Here is a 16678-nt window from a genome sequence, read left to right on the forward strand (position 1 = left end):
TGGAAGTTAGATTGACCAGTAAGTTGAAAGCTTTCCCTTTTGGCTCATATCCTTCTTTTCCACCCAGAGGGAGCAATCCATTGCTTTCTGGCAGAGAATCATGGACTCAGACTTGGAGGTGCAGACTCTAATCCTGACTGCTTCGCACTCAGCTGCAAACCGCCCCAGTGCCTGCTGGAGGTCCCTAGCTAAGGAAACCACATTATCTGCAGAAAGCAGGGATGAAATTCTGAGGTCCCCCTACCAGAAACCATCCTCCTCTGTCTTTCCAGTACAGAACCTGCACTGTGCCTCCTATAAACGAGGTTTGACAGTCAGCTGGAGACTCCTTTCCAGCACCCTAGAATAAACTTTCCCTGGGAGGCTGAGCAGTATGATACCCTGATTATCTCAGCACACCCTCCAACCCTTGTTTTAAAAATGGGAACCACCAGCCGGTCTGCCACTCCACAGGCACTGTCCCAGACCTCCACGCAAAGGTGAAAAGGTGTGCAAGCCATGACAGCCCAACAATGTCCAAAGCCTTCAACATCCCAGGACGAATTTCATCTACATCTGGCGCCTTGCCACTGGGGAGCTTTTTTACTACCTCAGCAACTTCTGTCAAAGATATAGATAGGTCTACCCCTAGATCATCAGATGCTACCTCCTCCTTGGAGGACATGCTAGTTAATTAAAGGAGTTCCTCAACGTGTCTCTTCCACCGTCCAACAAACTACAAATTTGATCATAGATATGTCGCCAAGGGTGCTTCAGTACCAGGTACACTTATGAGCATTTTCTTTAGACCATTGCACGAACAAGACACCAGTTGCTCTCTACCACACATAAAAGAAGGAATGTTTTTATTTGGCTGTCTTAAAGCCACCATTTTTACAAAAAAAAACAAGAAGTACCCATAAAATATTCAGTTTCTGTTGCAAAATAACAAATAATACAGATTTGTAAGTTATGCTCCAGTGATGAAACTCATAAACTCATCTGGTGGCTGGTCATTGGACGCATCGGAAACATGACTGCACCAGAAAACAGGGATTGTCCATTTCTATTTGCCTTGCAGAGAGTGTTTTTGCCCTTCTATCATTCTGGTGTGATAACATAACTGTCAATAGATGACTCAGTCACAAGGAGAAAGAATTATTTGTGCTTCATGCAGGTGGTGTTAGGGTCATGGCAGCAGCATGAACAGTGAATGCTGCAATGCTGATTTGATGCTTGACTTCCTCCCAGGACTTCTGTGGGTCAGCTGAGTTCTCAATGTCAAACAATGCGTCGTAGATCCCGGGGAAAGACAAGCCTGCGTATTTATTATGGCTGCTGGGAGCAAAGATCACATGTCTGAAACAGAGGGAAAGTGGTGTTAAGGAATACCTTAGATGTTACAGATTTAGATTTATCATTAGGATTTCAAAAGGTAATGTATTTTGCAGTATATCACGGTATCCATATAGTATTTGTTTTTCTATTAAAAACTGAGAGCAGCCGTGCATGCAGCCCCTTCCTTTTCTGCAACCAAAGCAGGGTTTCATAGTTATGCAGTTAGTCTTTCAACACCCTCTGGAATAAACAAGACCTTATTGTGTAGCTAGTGAATAGGTTTCTTTATCTTAATCCCTCATATGATTAAACTCTGCTTTAAGTCAGATGAAAAAGCTTGATTTGCTGATAAAAACAGAGCCCAGCTGTACATGGATTAAACACTGAAATTGATGAGCAAGGCTTTGAGCAATAATTATTCAATGAACAGGCTGTGAAGTCCGTGAGAACTGAGCATGCAAAGCCCAGGAGTGAATGATAAAAGTAGAAAAGGCTGAATTTCATGTATCTCCTTCTGTTTCAGGATCCCAGTGCTGTGTATGATGGCTATCTTGTATGATGAATGGGGACATAAAAATATTTAATGTTTGTATTACTAACCTGTAGAAGGGTCTGCCAGGTAAACCCAGTGGATCTATGAAGGCTCTCTCCAAGTACATGAGCTGATCATTCATGGCCCGTACCTGCAGAGGGCTAAACACATAAAAATGCTTTTAGATCCAAATAGCCCTGACTAGACTTAACATTTACTCAGTAGACATCTCATGAACACCGGCACAATCAATACATGTAATCAAATCTTCTCCACTCTTAAGCTTTTTGGGGGAGTTTTTTTGTTGTTAAGGGACTAAATTTGATACTGATGACCATTATTGACACAGCCGATTATGTCTATGATTATTAATGTCTGGACTTGCTGCCATGGGGCAAAGTGATAAAAAAACATGCTGCTAAAAAAGCCTTCTTAATATTTTCCACAGTTAGCATTTGACAGTAAAAGGAATACAGGATACCATATAAAACATCGCTTACTGGTACAGGACGAGCTCAGAAAAGACTGCGTCGTCCACAGGGGGCGCCAAAATCAACACAAATCAAAAGTTCCACACGAGAGCTTTAATAATGACTTTTTGTTCAGACAGTCTGGCTGTAGACGTTCATCTCTGACGGCCATTCTCACAGACCATTCATCTTAGATGCTGTACAGAGCGGAAATATACTGTATGTTTAAACTTTCACAATAAAATGGCATTAAACTTAGGTTAAGGGTTGCTGTAAGGTTAAGGTAATGTTTAGGATAACGAGAGTTGTAAGTTAAAAAACCTGACCTGCAAAACCTGATTACAAAACATTTAAAAAAGCAGAGTACAGTCTGGTTACAGGAAAAAGCTTGTCCTCCATGAAAACATTCTAATCCAGCAAGCAAAGCTTATGTAACACTGTTAGCTGTGTAAGCTATGTAGATTGGCTAAAGCTAACTTAGCTATCAGTAACTGAGCTATGTAGCTAATGTAGCAAAAGCTAAGCTGACAATGCAGTTACATAAGCTATGTAGGTACATTATATGAGAAGCTACATTAGCTTAAGCTAGGTTTGCTAACGCTCACATTGCTAAAGGTAACAGCTACATTGGCTAATGTAGTAATGTTAACTATGTAGCTACGGTAGTTATATTAGCTTTAACTATTCTCTCTAACAAAGCTAAAGTGAGCCACCATTCATGTAACAACTTCTAAAACTGGTCTATACATAATTCAGTCCCAGACCTCTGATCTTTTTCTGTTGTATTTATGAAATGTTGAGGTATGAGGAACAGGAAAATTAGGGGGGTATACAGCGTCTCAGATGAACGGTCTGTGAGAGTGGCCATCAGAGATGTACGGTCTTCAGCCAGAAGCCTTTTACTTTCTAACAATTTCAATGTTGATCAAATGATACGTTTGATGTTATAGGTTTTAACTCAAGTTGGTATACACTTAGTAATGTTGTTCATTTAAAATCTACATTCCTATTAAGGATGATGAAACAATGATTGCTCATAAGGAGCTTTGCTAAGAGAAAAATGATGTCAGAGCTTTACTGAATCACATTAGATTTTCATGTGCACCTAATACAACTGCTATTGAGTTTACAATAACTCACTATTTTGCAATACATTTCATGCATAGATAAATCAGAGCATGCACACTGACATATTTCATATTATTTAAACCATTTAAAATGTATGATACATAAAAGCCACTCTTACTCTGCTGTGTTGACAGTCTGCAGGCGTTGATGAAAGTCACTGGCTGCCACAGTGAAGTTCTCCACAGCAGAAAACAAAGAATCTAAAAAATTAATATGAGAAAAAAGATGCTAAAAGATCAAAATAGAAGTCTGTATACAACATTATCATCCATCAACTTTAAGGGAGATGAAAATATGACCTTTATTTGCCTTTAACAGGACTCAGTATCCACTCACCGAAACACACCTCATACATCTCCATCTCATCTGGGTGCCTCTGTGCCAGCTGTGAGATGCTCCCTGCATACTTTTGCAGTGAGTCTGCGTACTGGTTGACATCAAGTGGGAGGAGCTGGGAATCAGCCAATAGGAAAATAAGGCCGCCTCTCACCTGGGCGACTGCTCGCAACCTCTTGAAGGATGGGTCATAATACTTCTCCACTATCTCAAAGGTTTCATACACGCTGTGGTAGACAGGGTAGCTGCTGTAGCGTTCTGTTTTCTGGATGCACAAACACAAAGACACTCTTGCTAAGTTACAGAAAGACTCATGGCAGAAATGCCTCCACAACCATCCTCTTATGCTTTCATTACACTCAGCGGTTAAGGAGAATACACATACTTGAAATTGTGCAAAGCCAAATTCAGTCTTTTTGAGGACAGCACCTTTGCCTTAAATTAGTCCAAAAACTTGTTTTAACCAAATTTGGTAATGCACCCTATGATAAAAAGTAGATTCAAGTATTTATGAACAAAGTGTACAGTAAGAGTGAAATAGATGTCACAATGATTCTCTTTCACAAAACAGCTTTTGATAGCATAACATAAACTAAGAAATCTAATATTTTAAAATTGTCCAGGAATATATCTTGCCATACAAGTGTGTTTGAATACATTTCACACAAAACAATCACTTAAAGTAAATTTTGTAAAATGGAAATGATTTGCCACAAAATGCCAAAAGACACACACAAAGACGTAATAATTTAACAGTTACATAACCAAGGCCGACCATAAAGTGGAAGTAAAGGGGGAGCTTTTCAGAGGCCCAGCTGCATATAGGAGCTCATGAAGGTTAGCAAAGGCGTATGGTCCATCTGAAATACATATTTATTTACAGATTCCTGTCAAAACTGAAAGTCTCTGGGCCTTATTCACCAGTTGCACTTAAGAAGAAATTTGTTTCAAACTCTTTCACACAGTTTTCGAGAAGATTTGGAAAATCAACAAAGTTTTCTTACCTGTGATTTATTTGCTTCGAGCAAAACTTATGAACTCTCCAGGGCACTTTTACACACATCTGAATACTGATATGCTAGCACACAATGATATTATTGTAATTTCATTAATTTAGCATATTTCTATTATTACATAATGGAAATAAGAACATGATTTAAATGTAGTCAACTTTTATTCTGCTTATACAATAATTGATGAAATTTGCAACATGTTAAATTATAAATATAAACCAAGCACTGAGGTCAGAATTCTTAAAATTAATGTTCAAAATGAAACATTTTTTTCACAACAATAAAATACATAGCTTCATACATGCTTGATTCAATAAAAAAATCTGTCTCTATATGAATTGAGATTAAATCATAGTTATTTCCCCAGACTGAACTTTTTCACTAAATGTACAGTCTTATGTGCATAGTTTAAAAAGGATGGCACTATCTAAATAAGTGAGATCAACATAAATCCACTAAATATTAAATATCAGGATAAATACATCTTTTTCTATATCTTTTCAAGCAGCACTGCAACCCCTTTAGAACTATTTAAGTGTTTTTACATTAAGAGTTCAGTGCATGCTTGTTTTCATATTTTAATTTGGTCATTCTTTGCTCTCAGTTTGATCCCGTGTGCCTTCTTTTTTTTCATACAGCCCTTCAGGCTCCTGCTTTTATGTGGACATAAAAGGGGCTTCTCTATACTAAGTCTGCAAAAAGGGGATGAACTTCCAGCTTATGAGCACATGGCCTTCATCATGAAAAAGCACAGGTGCGAAAATTTAGCAGTTTAAGAACATCTCATGAATTTGCTTAAGACATGTCAAAATTGTTAAACAAAATCAGGGAATGACATTTTTTTATCAGGCCTTTAAGGCCCACTCTGCACATAAGTAAATAAGAATAATATTGATTAATTCATTGCAGATCGCTTTGTAGGTGCAGAATGTCTCACCTTGTTCTTGGTGTATCTTGCTCTACCTGCTGCGATTCCCAAACGGATAAAATAGGCCTCAAAATCACTGCCTGAGCCAAGTTTACTGATCCTGGGGGACAACAGAGGGAAGGCCACAGAGATTTATCCACCCATTATCTTTAATGCATACATGATATAGTGGGGTCATGGCCAGCCAATCCCAGTTGTCACTGGCTTGAGAGGCAGGTTAGACCCTGGACTGGTTGCCAGTCAATCACAAAGCCACACAGATTTAATGATTTTTTTATAAACTTAATTTAACATCTTCGGATTGATAAGCCAAGACTGTTAACTTGTTTAAGTCATGCTTCTGATAATTTTGTTAAGGCATTTGAATTGCAACATCTTCTTTAAGCTGGTTGTGATATTTTGTACCTTGGTGCATCACGATCATTTGTCCAGTTGTCCCTCTTGTGCCAACTCTCATAGAGAGAAACTTCCTCCTCTCCTTCTTCTGGACTGGCTATCTACACAAAGACAGAAAGAGACAGGGAAGGGGAAAGAAGAAGGGAGTGTAGTATGAAGAACAATATTAATGTAGCCAACTCTATTTCAGATCTTCTGTTTCTGCTTACCTGTTTGGTGAGGTTATAAACCAAAGTGTGCAGCGATGGCGTGCAGTCAACCCTCAGAGTGTACATGCCTGCAATTGATAGATGTACACACATGCGCCATGTAAAAGTGAATTAGGTCTTATTATTATTTATAGTTTTTGGAGAGTAAAACAACATACTCACCCTCGATGGCAGAGTCGGCATTGATGTAGGCGACAGCTCTCTCCTGCAGCAGCTTGGTGTTGTCCTGTTAAGACGGTTTGATAAAGTCAACAATGCCTGTGCTGGCATAACCTATGTCCTATGTATATAACCTAAATGTCCTTGCATGCAGATTTTTAAATGTGCACCTCTGCCCATTCTGTAGATCCCAGCAGTCCAAACTCTTCTGCATCCCAGCTGGCAAATATTATAGTCCTCCTGGGCCTCCAGCCTACAAACACACACAACATCTTGTCTATGCGTCATCCTCCTGCATCTCTAAAACAGTGCAAACAAACTACAGGCTGATAATAAACACTGTTCAGGTTCGGCTGATGATGGTAGAAGCTGATGCTGCATGGGGTCCTTTATTATGGAAAAGTTTAGGAAACTTGTTCTAAAACAGAAAAAAAAAAATACATGCTCAAGTCTCCACCTTTAAGAGAGAATAATTACTCTATAACGGTCAATTATAAAATCACTTGAATAATATAACCTCTTAAATTAAACAAGAGGCCTGACCTTGGGGCTAATGACAGCCCTACTACCTGCCCAGACAGTACTTTAGGCTGTACCCATCACATCCACCCCTTACTCTGCCCTAAAGGTGTGGACTTTGTTATTTTTTTCTGCAGATTATTTTCCCATGCCCGTAGTAAATGCAAGGACATCCAGAGCACAACTGGGGTTGTGTCAATCCTTCTCCCCACCCGTTGGTGTCATCGGGAGGCTTACTTGCCAACACTACTCCTTTCTTCTGCAACAATTTTTGGTTCAAACATGCCTAAAAGTTCTACACAGTATTGTATATTACCCACTGAAAATGGCTCTGTGACCTAGTACTGGGCCCTGATCCACTATTTGAGAATCAGCATTCTGGTATATAGGTATGTATGTAGGTTGATTTTTATTCATCACTCAGCCAGCTAGACCACTGAATGGTTTGAGGGATTCCCATCTTTTCAAAGATGTATGACCAAACCATGACACTACCAAAGCCATCTAGTGATGACGCACTTGCAGAGTCATACCTTTCCTTAGTAGCCTTCCGGCGCTCCTTACGGTTTCATGGACAACTGCAGCACCAGACATGGGATCAATTCCTCCAAACACCCAAGCATCCCGGTGCCCACCAAGAATAACATACCTGTCTATGCACATGCAACACACAATGGAAGGAATTAGTTTAAGAAAGAGAATTCGTCCTGTTCTTATATATTTTTCATGATGGTTATATCTCTGTCCATAGTTTTATCATAGGGAATGTTTAATGTTGTTTCAAGCTTTGCAGAAGGATAAGAACAGGTTAGGTTGATGTACCTGGCTCCAGAGCCCCTCTTATCCTACCAATGACATTGTAGATCCTGGTTACCTGGTTGTTAGTGTGGATGTTCATGCGCACCCTCCTGTAGCAGACAGATTACACACAGGGAAGAGACAGACAGAGGAGGATGAGAGTTAAAAAGTATCTTTGAAAAACAGCTTTCAATAAATTTAATTTTTCCACTCAGTCGACTACTGACAAAGATGGACAAGAAAGAAGAATAAGAAAGGAAAAAGATACAAATAGAAATCTGATTCCCCTGTGTTGTGTTGTACACAAAAACCGACATGCTTAATTTGTTATGCCATCGTGTGTTTAATGTGTATTTATGTCTCTCACACATGGGAGGTACAATGGCCACCATTGTAATTCATTTGGCTAGTTGCCACTGGGTCATTAAAGCTTAGCAAAGGAAAAAGAGCAACAAAAGGGAGGCCTCCATTCAAACAACAGAATGTGGACAGCAGTAAACAGAGAGAGAGGAGACTACTAACTGGAGAGGAATGTTTAATTGAAAAAGTGGACACAAGTGATCACTTTGGACATAATCAAAGCTTTATGTGAGTACTTACTGGCTCTTGAAGTCATCCACAAAGCCTGGGCCGATCCTGTAGGAGACATTCAGAGCTCCTTTCCAGTTGTTGGGTGGAATTTCCCCTCCCATGTTCCTGTTGAATGCAAATTAAACAGACTAGCAACACATGACGAGGCCCAAAGGTAAAACCAGGTTGTGATAATTTGGTAAATCAACAAAAAAATTAAATTCCCCTATCAATTAAAAAAAAATCTCTCCAATGCTGTCTGCATAGTAACATACTGTACCTTCAAACTGAATCAGATCCTTTCAGGTTCAGCTGTATTTTGAGTTTATTCATCTGCTAACCTTACATGAGCCCTCAACGTTTATGTAATCAGTTTGTGCATGAAAGCATGTTAATGACAGTTACAGAGAAACACTAAGGGCTGTTTAGTAAAATCCCTCAGTGTTAGTGCATTTATCATTGTAAACTAAATCAGACATGGATTTTGGGAAAAATGTTGAAAACAGGGAGGGAGAAAAGAAAAAAAAAAAACAAAGGCAAAAATACTTCAGTAGGTGAATTGCATCATGGAAGCCAATTGGATGCACAGGAATCTTGGGAAGTCCCACTCCATCCTCAGGGCTAAATCTATAGGTGTATTCTGTAAACAAGGAGACAGATCTATTCTAGATAAAGTCAACCACACCAGCACTATTACTGATACATCACACAGAAGTACACACCTTTTGCAGGATACCCCGGTGTCAGGGGGTCTCCCGCTCCATTCAGGTTGAGAACATTTCCCCTCTGAGCTCCTCCACCAGGCAGGTTCCAGCCATCAGGGTAGGGCTGCAAACACAGTTAGAAACAATTAACTTAAATCCACAGGTTTTATTTATTTCCTGATTTTAAACATTTAAACATTATATGTACCGAAAAAGTTCTTGAATGCTCTCACAAAAAAGCTGCTGTTGTTTGCAACTAGGACCAATGATGAAGACCTTTACTGTTTCTTGGTTTGTCCTTTCATAAATAAATGCTTATTTTGATGCAAAACCATTGTTTGGTGACCAATACATTAAATATAAACATTTCAAAGCTGTTTCCAAAATAGTTTTTCTAAAAAATAAGCAGATTACCTGGACTCCAGCAGCCCAGTAGTCTGCTGGGTCTGAGAACATAATGATCCCTTTGGCTCCAGCTAACATGGCATTCTTCACCTGGTGGAGCAAGTGGACAGAATATTTGATCATTTTGACCGTGTTCAAAATGTCAGTGTGGATATCTATTTTCTGTATTGATCAAAAATTAGAGATTTTGATTTGACATTTCTTAATTGCAGTAAACTTAAGAAGATGCCCCGTTCCTTCAAATGTCACATTGTGATAAATAATTCTTTAATAAACAGAGCAAGATCAAGTTTCATCAATATTTAAAGTGTCTGAACGATATGCTCACTTATTTTGGAGGCAATTTTAGGCAATACAGTTGTGTTAGACATGACCCTTTAAAGAAATTTACTGCCGTTGAATTCTGTTTATGGCAATACTCGGTCAGTGACAGTAATACAAAAAGACGACCAACATTTTCTTCACCTTATTGCCTCTGAATATTTTCCCATATCGGACAATAACAATCTTCCCAGTTGCATTAATTCTCATGTCCCTTTCTAACTGGAAAAAGTCTTCAGTGCGTCCATAGTTCACATACACCAACTCACCCTGGAGAGAAAGATGGAGAGGGGGACATCTTAGGAGCTCTTTTTATTGGATATATGAGAATGAAAGCAGGCATATATAATCTATGCCTTATGTCTGTCTATGGGCATGCTTGTACCTCAGGGTGTCCTTTGGCAGAGAAAGCACTGTATGGAGGCACAATAGAAGCATCGTCATACCCCTCTGGAACTGGCTCAGCCAAGGAAGTGTTGAAAACCTGTGGAAAGAAAGAGTGCAATAAGGGAAACATAGCTTAAATTCAAAATAGGTGCTGTATTGGTATATGGATGAAAACTACATTCATCCACTTAGTGAACATAGTTTTTACATTTGGCCAGAAACGTGTATTTTTCTACCACACAAAATTTAAGGGGGATGTAACTGTGCTGTTATATATGGTCTACATTTATAATTTAGATTAGCATATGTTTAAGACAAACTGTACAGGGGTTTGCTGTAAATTTTAATAATAATAGTAATTAAGAGCTTGATATACATACAACACTGAAACATCAGTACTTTAGTTTGAAAAGTATTAGAATTTCTTGCTGTTCTTTCATTTTTATTTTTTTAGCTTGCCCACTATTTCACAAGCAAAAGCATAAGGACTATGTTAGTTCTAACTGTGAGTTATTATGATACATCGCCTTACTAAAGTTTTAAAACTAAATGTTCTATTTGTTAATCAAATTTAAAGTTTATCCTCATATTGTATTATATCTTGAACTTATTGTAGCATATCATATTGCATCAAATCAATTTGCATCACATTGTAGTGTATCCTATCCTGATGTATCACATTCCATTATTACGTATCATCTCCTATTGTATCATATCACATTCTATCATTTCCAATCGTATTGTATTCTATCCTACCCTACTGGACTGTATCCTATTTGATTCTTGGTATTGTATTGTATGGTATCGTATCATATTGTATTCTATCATATTCTATCGTAATGTTACATATCCTTTCATATCCTAATGTATGCTACTCAGGGAATGTTTTGTCATCTGAAGTGTTTTTCTGAATGAGCTGAAATGTTTATCTGATCATAGTAAAGGTTCTGACAAACACAGCTGCAAAAATGCTATGCAGATAACCCTAGTCTGTTTTCCCTTGTGTGCCTCTGTGCTGTATCATTATCTCTATTTATTTTATCTCACAACAAGACCATAAAAGGACCTTGGACTTGAAGCAGTTGGCTTGCATCTCTGCGGTTATGGGAGCTGGACATGAGGTCTAGAGAAGAATGTCTATATTTTTAATGTATCCGTGATCTCTATATGAAAGCTGTAACTTTATCTCCCCCAAACAGATTAAAAGAAGTCAGGGAGTTTTTACTGAAAAGCTCTTTTGTTGATGAGTCCTTGGGAATTTTCTTTAATAAGAAGTCGAGTGTGGAAAATCCAGTATTTCTTTAGAGTGCTTGCAGTGGAAAAAATTTGTTAGTTTCACAAAATGTTTTGCATTTATAAAACTAAAGCACTCATTAAAATCAGTTACTCAATAGGAACAAAAGACAGCAGTGTAGAGTTGGTGTATGAGGCATATGACATATATCTTGTATTACATAGATGGAAGCAAGCTATGATTATGATATCATACCAGAAACAATTACAAAGGCTGCAGACATGTATGACAGAAGGCTGAAATTATATGTTTGTGAAAATATTGAGCTTAAAAGTTTATAAATGCCACTGAGGCATCATTGAGTATTTACCTCATTGCCAAGCTTATCCACTATTGAGATGTAGTTGGGCTGTGATTTGTTGGGATAGGACAATAAGACGTCATAGGGCACCATCTCCACTGAATCCAATCCAAACACCAGCCATTCTTTCTTGATCTCTTCTGCATACCTTAGGTTCTGCTCTGTACCAGCCAGATGAGGTAGCCGTGTAAATTTCCTGTGGAGATGACGACAGTGGTCAGTGACAGGGCAAACAGTTGCTGATAGAATAAATGCTAAATGCTAACTAGACACAAAAAAGTGGTCAGTTTAAATGTCCAGAATAGCTGTAAATGCATAGAAAAGGTTAAGGACCAAGATTAAAAAGTTGAGCAAAGCAGATGTGCCTATTCTATACATACATTTTGCGTGTAACGTGCATTCTCACAATGCAAAGTAGGGTAGAAGTTAAAAAAGACAGGGCAGGAAGAGGGTGGTTGTAACTTTTTTATTAGGGTGCTAGCAGGAAAAAGTAATTTCATTTTAGGGTGAAGGTTTTTATGTACACATGCACCACACCTGGACAATGGTAGGACATTTTTAGGAGTGCCATGTATGAAAGGGGCTAGTGTGTCATTGATCCACCACGGAATGTATCAGGACCACTGAAGAAGCTACAAGGAAGTCAAAACATTTATCCCTTTATGGGAAAAGAAACCATATAAGGTCACTTTGGTAGACTCCTTTATGGTCTTCCATGATTTTTCTCAGCCAATCAGTGGAGATCAGTTAACATCCTGGAAAGTGCCATCACACCATCCAATCAATCAGTAGTGGCCCAGAGCATCTCAAACTTCCTTTTTCATCCAGAACTTGCAAAATGCATATTTACTTGATTTAGTTGATGGAACTCACGCATTGTGAAGGTGAATAGCAGTGCTTTATGTCATGATAGGTTTTGTTTGCATAGGACTTAGGCAATTGCTGGAATTTTAGTGTGAAGAATGGAGGTATCATATTTTGACATTCAGGGTGTAACATGGTTTCTACTTGTACAGCCATTTCATGTAGCAAGCAATACTAAAGGTGTTTTCTGGACAAATAACTTATTATAATGTAGGATAATTGTACTTTGTAGTGTATTAAGATGTTGTCACAGGTTTAGTAAAAAATTAAAGTGGGATATAGTGGTAAATTCACACAGCATAAGTGGTAAAATTGGTGTGATTTTTGGTCAGCTTTATAACCATATAATAATTACCTCCGCCAAGGAGGTTATGTGATCGGGTGGGTTTCTTCGTTTGTTTGTTTGTTTGTTAGCAACATAACTCAAAAAGTTCTGGATGGATTTTCATGAAATTTTCAGGAAATGTCAGAAATGGCATAAGGAAGAACTGATTAGATTTTGGGACTGTTCCGGATCACCGTCTGGATCCAGGAATTTTTTAAAGGATTCTGTACTATTAGGAGATAGGGCTAATGGTGGTGGTCTGCGCTGTTACCACTTTACACCAGGAGATAGCGGACATGAGTAACTTATTGAAAGTTTTGGAGTTTATAGAATTTGAAAGACGCATGCCCAGTTGAGGAGACGAGTCGGAGCATAACAGAGAGAAAGACAGCGAATTGTAGCGAGAATACTCACAATGCTGGGAGGAATAGAGGAATATTCACCCTCTACCATGACTTTCACATGTAGTGAAGCCAATGCTTTGCCTCATTGTGTCTCCACTCCACCAGGGAGGGAGTAATCGGTGAATTAGATTTTGGGAGTGATCTAGATCACCGTCTGGATCCAGAAATGTTTTCAAAGGATTCTTCTCTATTGGGAGATAGGGATAATGGCGGAGGTCTGCGCTCTCTGAGTGCTTTCCTAGTTTTATTATATTCTAGTGGTTTATCAATTTTTATTTTTCACTGTGAGCCTTTTCTGCCTACATTAATCAGACACTTAATATTTGTGGTTTCTTGTGTTTCTGAATTATAAAGAAAAAACGAATGGTATGAATAGTTAAATCTATGTGATTTTAGTCAGTTTTACAACACTAGAACCTTTTTATTTTAATTATAAGGCATGAAAAAAGTAATTTTTTGCTGAGCCTCAGCACTGCTAAAATTCACTTAGTCATTGTTTGTGATTATTGTAGGTTTCCTGTTGGAATTATAAGGTAAAACTGGTAGTACCTCCATTACTCATAAGGTACTCTAAAGCCAGCCATATCTTGCCTGTAAAAGTGGTCAAAATTTAGAATGAATATTTTGTATCTAAATAATTTTTAACATGTAAATAAATACTCATTTAACTTTTTGTTTATTTTCTTTTATTAACATTTTAATATGCATACACTTAATGTATTTTTGTCAAGGAACCATATATGGTCACTTTATTGACCTTGATTTTCACCATAATAATGTAAAATACATAGAAAAGTGACAAAAGTAAAAAAAAAAAAATAGTACTGGGATGTCCACTATTAATATTCTATGTCTTAAAATTTGAACTTCCAAGTATTTCAATGAGTAACCTATACAAGGTTAACATTTGTGCTTATGTATAAAACATTTTAGCATGATAAAACCTTAGCCTTGACATTTACAATGGTCTTTTCACTTCTTACATGCCATTTAAATAAATTTAGTAAGCCTGTTATATCCGGTTTTCTTCTTAAATTCTCCTAAGACCAGCTTAAATGTCATTGTCCTAAGTGACAAAGTGATGCAGCGTTTTTTGTCTACAGAACACTGAACAATCTTGATCTTTCTGTGTCCTTGCAAACTATAAAATCCCCTCTATATTTTAAGTTCTGACAATTGTTGGATGCACAGCATAAATTAAGCTTACCTAGCAGGGGGTCACAACGGTTTAAGAACATAGGGTATATTGTTAGTTTCAGTTGGGGATCCTGTCCAGAGCTCAGCTGCATTCCTTATGAAAAAGGCTGGCTTGTTGTTGGAGCTTACATAAAAAAGGAGGAGGTTACCACAGCTGTTCTTGTGGGAACAAGCACTGGACTTGTGGGGAGCTTCTGTTTATTTATTTTTCCTGTAGATTGCTGAAGAAGATATTTCTGGCATATCCTCACCAACTTTCAAAGGGCATTGAGCAGGGGTGTCACACTTAATCCCAGCAGGGGCCAGATTCTGGATTCAGGTCTAACCTGAGGGCCTAACAGGGTAAATTTGATCCATCATTGGAAAAACTTCAATGAAATTAGTTCAATTTAAAATAAGAATGTAGTTGTTAGGTGAGATTTGAGCTTAAATGTAAGTAAAATGTACAAAAACGACGTAAAGAGAGTGACATGTTTCAGCTTGATGAAAGCTACCAGCCAAAACTCGTCAGTCTAACAGTTATACTCGAAACTACAAGTGTTGAAGGAGCTTTCTGTTTAATTTAATCATTTATATGAATACAAAGAACTTTCTGATGAGAGTTGAATGGTTCCATTTCCATGCTGAACCCCTTTTGAAAGAAAACCACTGCTAACCATCATTAGTTTGCATTACTTGTGCCGACAGATGCTTCAGTGAATCTGAGGTGCTCTTTTTTACCTGAGATGCGCTCTGATGTTTTCTGGCTTCATGTCATCCAGAAACTCCCTCAGGTGCTTGCTGGATGCACGGTTGTTTTCTTGGTTAGGATGTGTTGGCCTTGCAAACCAGCCTATAGTGAAGTCACACAAACATGAAGTCAGTATTACACAGATCATAGGCATAATATTTTTAATTGCTACTATAAATGCTACTTTGAATATGAATTTCCTATTGCCTTTAAAGGTTAGACACAACAGTGAAACAAATCCTACAAGCTATTTTGTATTGTTCCAAGTCTGATTCCTCAAAACCAAAGTGGTTTCTCATACCTTTTTGTTCACCTACAGCTGCTTTTGTTCCCTGGCTTTTTAAACTCAACAGAGTTCATGCTGTGGCTCCCTCTGCTCTTCACTTAAATTAAAGTGAGAGCTGTTTTGGTGGAAGGGTTAGAGCACACTGTGCTGCAGAGTAAAAAAGGTGTGATCTATTTACCACACATGAAATAAACTTTTGGCACCACAACATATGAAATGGTACTTGTTTCATTTTGAATATCTTATTTTGATGATCATGGGAAGCTAAAACGGTAATTGAAATTGAAGCTCAATTAACTGGACAACACAAATAGAACATCAGTGTTACTTCTAATAGCCTTCTCATGACTTTAGAGTTGATAAGGAACAAAAAATAGCCTTACAAGTTAGATGAATAGAGCGTAATCATACAGAATATGGTTCACTCATTGCCTGGTTTTACTGTCTTAACTATATTCAAATGGGGTAGTGGTTATGGACAGTAAGTGTTAACCTGCTATGAGCGAACAGTTGTGAAATGTGCCAGAGTGGTAACAAAGTGAAGCAACAGTGCAACTTCTGTGCTGAATAGATTGGATTTAATAGACTATATTATTATTTATGTTGTTATAATAAAGATAAACATTAAATTTTCTTTCAGGCAAGCAAAGCAGAGCATGCAGCACATTTGACATTAGTATAACTTCTGCGCAGTAACAATTTCAGTTTGGTTATCATTACTTACCGATGACAAAGCCCAGAAAAAACAAAGCCGTCACAACCACAATCCACCAGATCCATCGGATTAACCTGCTCTCCTTTCTCATTTTAAAGCAGCACGTCCTTCACTCTACCACACTTCCCCACTCCTTCACACAACTGAGGCTGCAGAGCACGTTCACAGAGATACAGATAGAGAGAAATTTGTTTTTGTAGAGCAGAGTTGTGGCATGGTTGAGCTAGGAAGAGTGAGAGAGAGAGAAAGACAGAGAGAAAAGGAGGGGGCTGGTGGCAGTCTGTGGCAAAGAGAGCGGCAGTGAAGAGTTAGAAAGGAATACAATGACAGAGCCAGTCATTAGTTGTGTTTAGCCGGTGCACTGATGACT

The 16678-nt window shown here is 38.2% G+C and overlaps 1 protein-coding gene across 1 annotated transcript; it reads right to left on the bottom strand.

Annotated features, from left to right (window-relative positions):
- Positions 1-906: 906 nt before the first annotated feature.
- On the bottom strand, positions 907-16449 carry naalad2 (N-acetylated alpha-linked acidic dipeptidase 2). Its single transcript, XM_041808875.1, has 20 exons — positions 16318-16449; positions 15298-15409; positions 11797-11983; positions 10191-10289; positions 9950-10075; positions 9494-9574; positions 9098-9203; positions 8922-9015; positions 8406-8501; positions 7830-7915; positions 7541-7660; positions 6659-6741; positions 6492-6555; positions 6330-6397; positions 6130-6221; positions 5734-5824; positions 3784-4048; positions 3566-3647; positions 1918-2010; positions 907-1338 (listed from the first exon to the last, which is right to left on the bottom strand). Exons 1-20 carry the CDS (start codon positions 16397-16399, stop codon positions 1149-1151), a joined length of 2217 nt encoding a protein of 738 aa, XP_041664809.1. The 5' UTR covers positions 16400-16449; the 3' UTR covers positions 907-1148.
- Positions 16450-16678: the final 229 nt, after the last annotated feature.

The sequence above is a fragment of the Cheilinus undulatus genome, linkage group 2, assembly GCF_018320785.1.
Source record: "Cheilinus undulatus linkage group 2, ASM1832078v1, whole genome shotgun sequence".
In the NCBI taxonomy this organism is placed as follows: Eukaryota; Metazoa; Chordata; class Actinopteri; order Labriformes; family Labridae; genus Cheilinus; species Cheilinus undulatus.